Source organism: Triticum dicoccoides, chromosome 1A (assembly GCF_002162155.2).
Source record: "Triticum dicoccoides isolate Atlit2015 ecotype Zavitan chromosome 1A, WEW_v2.0, whole genome shotgun sequence".
Classification (NCBI taxonomy): domain Eukaryota; kingdom Viridiplantae; phylum Streptophyta; class Magnoliopsida; order Poales; family Poaceae; genus Triticum; species Triticum dicoccoides.
In genome coordinates, this window is record NC_041380.1 from 347,644,681 (window position 1) to 347,646,802 (window position 2,122).

The 2,122-nt window shown below is 38.9% G+C and overlaps 1 protein-coding gene across 2 annotated transcripts in view; it reads right to left on the reverse strand.

The window, feature by feature from the left end:
* Window positions 1–2,122, reverse strand: part of LOC119272152 (peptidyl-prolyl cis-trans isomerase PASTICCINO1-like) — a 22,799-nt gene that overhangs the window by 20,181 nt on the left and 496 nt on the right. Inside the window, exons 2-4 of one of the 2 annotated variants that reach the window (XM_037553720.1) lie at window positions 1,593–1,681; window positions 719–788; window positions 134–231 (exon numbers count right to left, since the gene is read on the reverse strand). In XM_037553720.1, coding sequence (XP_037409617.1) covers window positions 134–231; window positions 719–788; window positions 1,593–1,681 — 257 coding nt within the window. Of the gene's footprint in view, window positions 1–133; window positions 232–718; window positions 789–1,592; window positions 1,695–2,122 lie in introns of those variants that run through there. The other variant, XM_037553714.1, reaches the window with a different exon arrangement.

Sequence of the window (2,122 nt, forward strand, 5' to 3'; positions counted from 1 at the left end):
GATTAGAGACAGCAGTAGATATTTGCAAATTCAGGACATGCATATTTGAACCATAGCATTCTCAGAAATATGTGCCCTTCCTACAACATTCTTGTTATTTAATTTACAAGTTGCACTCTGTTTAACAGAATACCATAGCAATTTCACCCTTCAGCATTGTTGGAAAGCCTTCAGCAAAGCCAAGGATCATTTTGCTTTTCCCCAACACAAATCTGAGTGGGATTCCTTTTCCTGTTATAATAATAATGGTAAAACGAGATGATTAGAGCCCCAATACACTGAGCTGAGTACCTAAAAAAAGAGAAAGGTATAGATACTAATAAATGCATGTGGCAGTGAAAGTGAATTATAAGATAGATATCCTAACAAAAGTTTTTACATTTATCTCGTCTAACCTAATATATGTCGTAATGCAAGATGAAAGGAAGCATAGTGTAAGTGCTTTTACTGGAAGGGTTAACAAGCAAAGCTCGATATCACTGAACTGTTTTTTTTCTTTATTCGCGGCATGCAAAAACTTTAATGTTATATCTGCTATTAGAAGACTGCAAATCTGTAGCTTGATACTTGAAAGCTACACCGACTGGAAGATGGCTATGGAAGCACTAAATTTCTATGAAGATAAGAATCTGTCGAGTCCGAAGCATCCTGATGGTGTTTGTAAACTAAAAGAACTGTATATATGTAGTGCTGTGCTAAATGTGTTTTGCCTAATCACCTCCATGTTCCCTTCTTGTAGAATTCACAACAATGCCCTCCATGGTTCGAATAGTGCAATGAAGTATGACCTGCAAAATGACTAGAATTAACAAAGAGTTTGACCACGAAATGTCCCACTGTCTCCTATAACAAAAAAAAATCAGAGATTGTCCAGTGAAAGGTCGAGAAAGCCATCATGAGGGCCCTGAACATTTATAGGACATAAAGGCACATGATTTCGTCTGTATTATCTTGAGTGCTGAACAGCACCTCAAAATTTGAGCCGTGATGTGATCATCCGTTTTTAAATGAATAGATGGATATTGCACAAATTGATGATTGGCTCGATCAACTAGAATTAAAGGACTTCTTCATTATTCAACAATAACAGTACAAAGGCCCTAAACCCTAAAACCTTTTTATATTAAGGTAAAGCATTTCATGAAAACCTTTGCAGGAAATATTTCCATTGAGCACCAGCTTTTTGTCATATGACTTCCAGTATTTAGTGATGTAGAACTAGAGGTATTTGTCATCAGAAAATACATAGAGTTATAAAGCCAGCCCAGCCCACCCGGTGACGAACAAACTTCTATCCTGAACAAACATCATTCAGAGACATCGTTACTAGGTACTCTCAATTCAATGTACATACTTATTCTTGACATTGTTTGTTTTGAGGTTGCTTACCACATACACCATGTGGTCAATGTACATACTTTTTCAATTGTTCATAAGTTAGACTAGCAGTAGCAATAAAATTCTCGAGAGCACTGGGCTTCCAGAAAGGCTGAGGGTAGTAAGATGGCAAAAGTTTGATTCACAAAGCCCTATGTCACAATAGTCTGCAGCAAATAAAGGTTTGGAACAAAGGGAAAATAACCGGCCCTGACCTGATCTCCATCTGCAGGAGTGGCGTCTCCCCTGCCTGACCGGATAACCGCCTTCATCAAACTCCCAGGAGTAAGCTTCTCCCTCCTGCAGCACAACCAAGGCATGAATAAAACCCATTTGCAGCTTACTACTCCCTCCGTTCCTAAATATTTGTCTTTCTAGACATTTCAAATGACTACTACATACGGATGTATGTAGACATATTTTAGAGTGTAGATTCACTCATTTTGCTCACTTGTTGAAATGCCTAGAAAGACAAGTACTCCCTCTGTTCCGTAGATTTGTCTAGATACGGAGGCATCTAGCACTAAAATGAGTCTAGATACATCTGTATCTAGACAAATTCAAGACAAGTAATTCGAAACGGAGGGAGTATTTAGGAACGGAGGGAGTACATTACTAGGTAGCTAAGTAAGAACTTCCGCGACTCTGCCCCTGTTATCCAGCTAAATTCCGCACGTTGAACAAATTCTCTCTGCCCAATTTTCTGATGCATGTCTCGCTGCAGAGTCCCTAGCCGTACGGATTG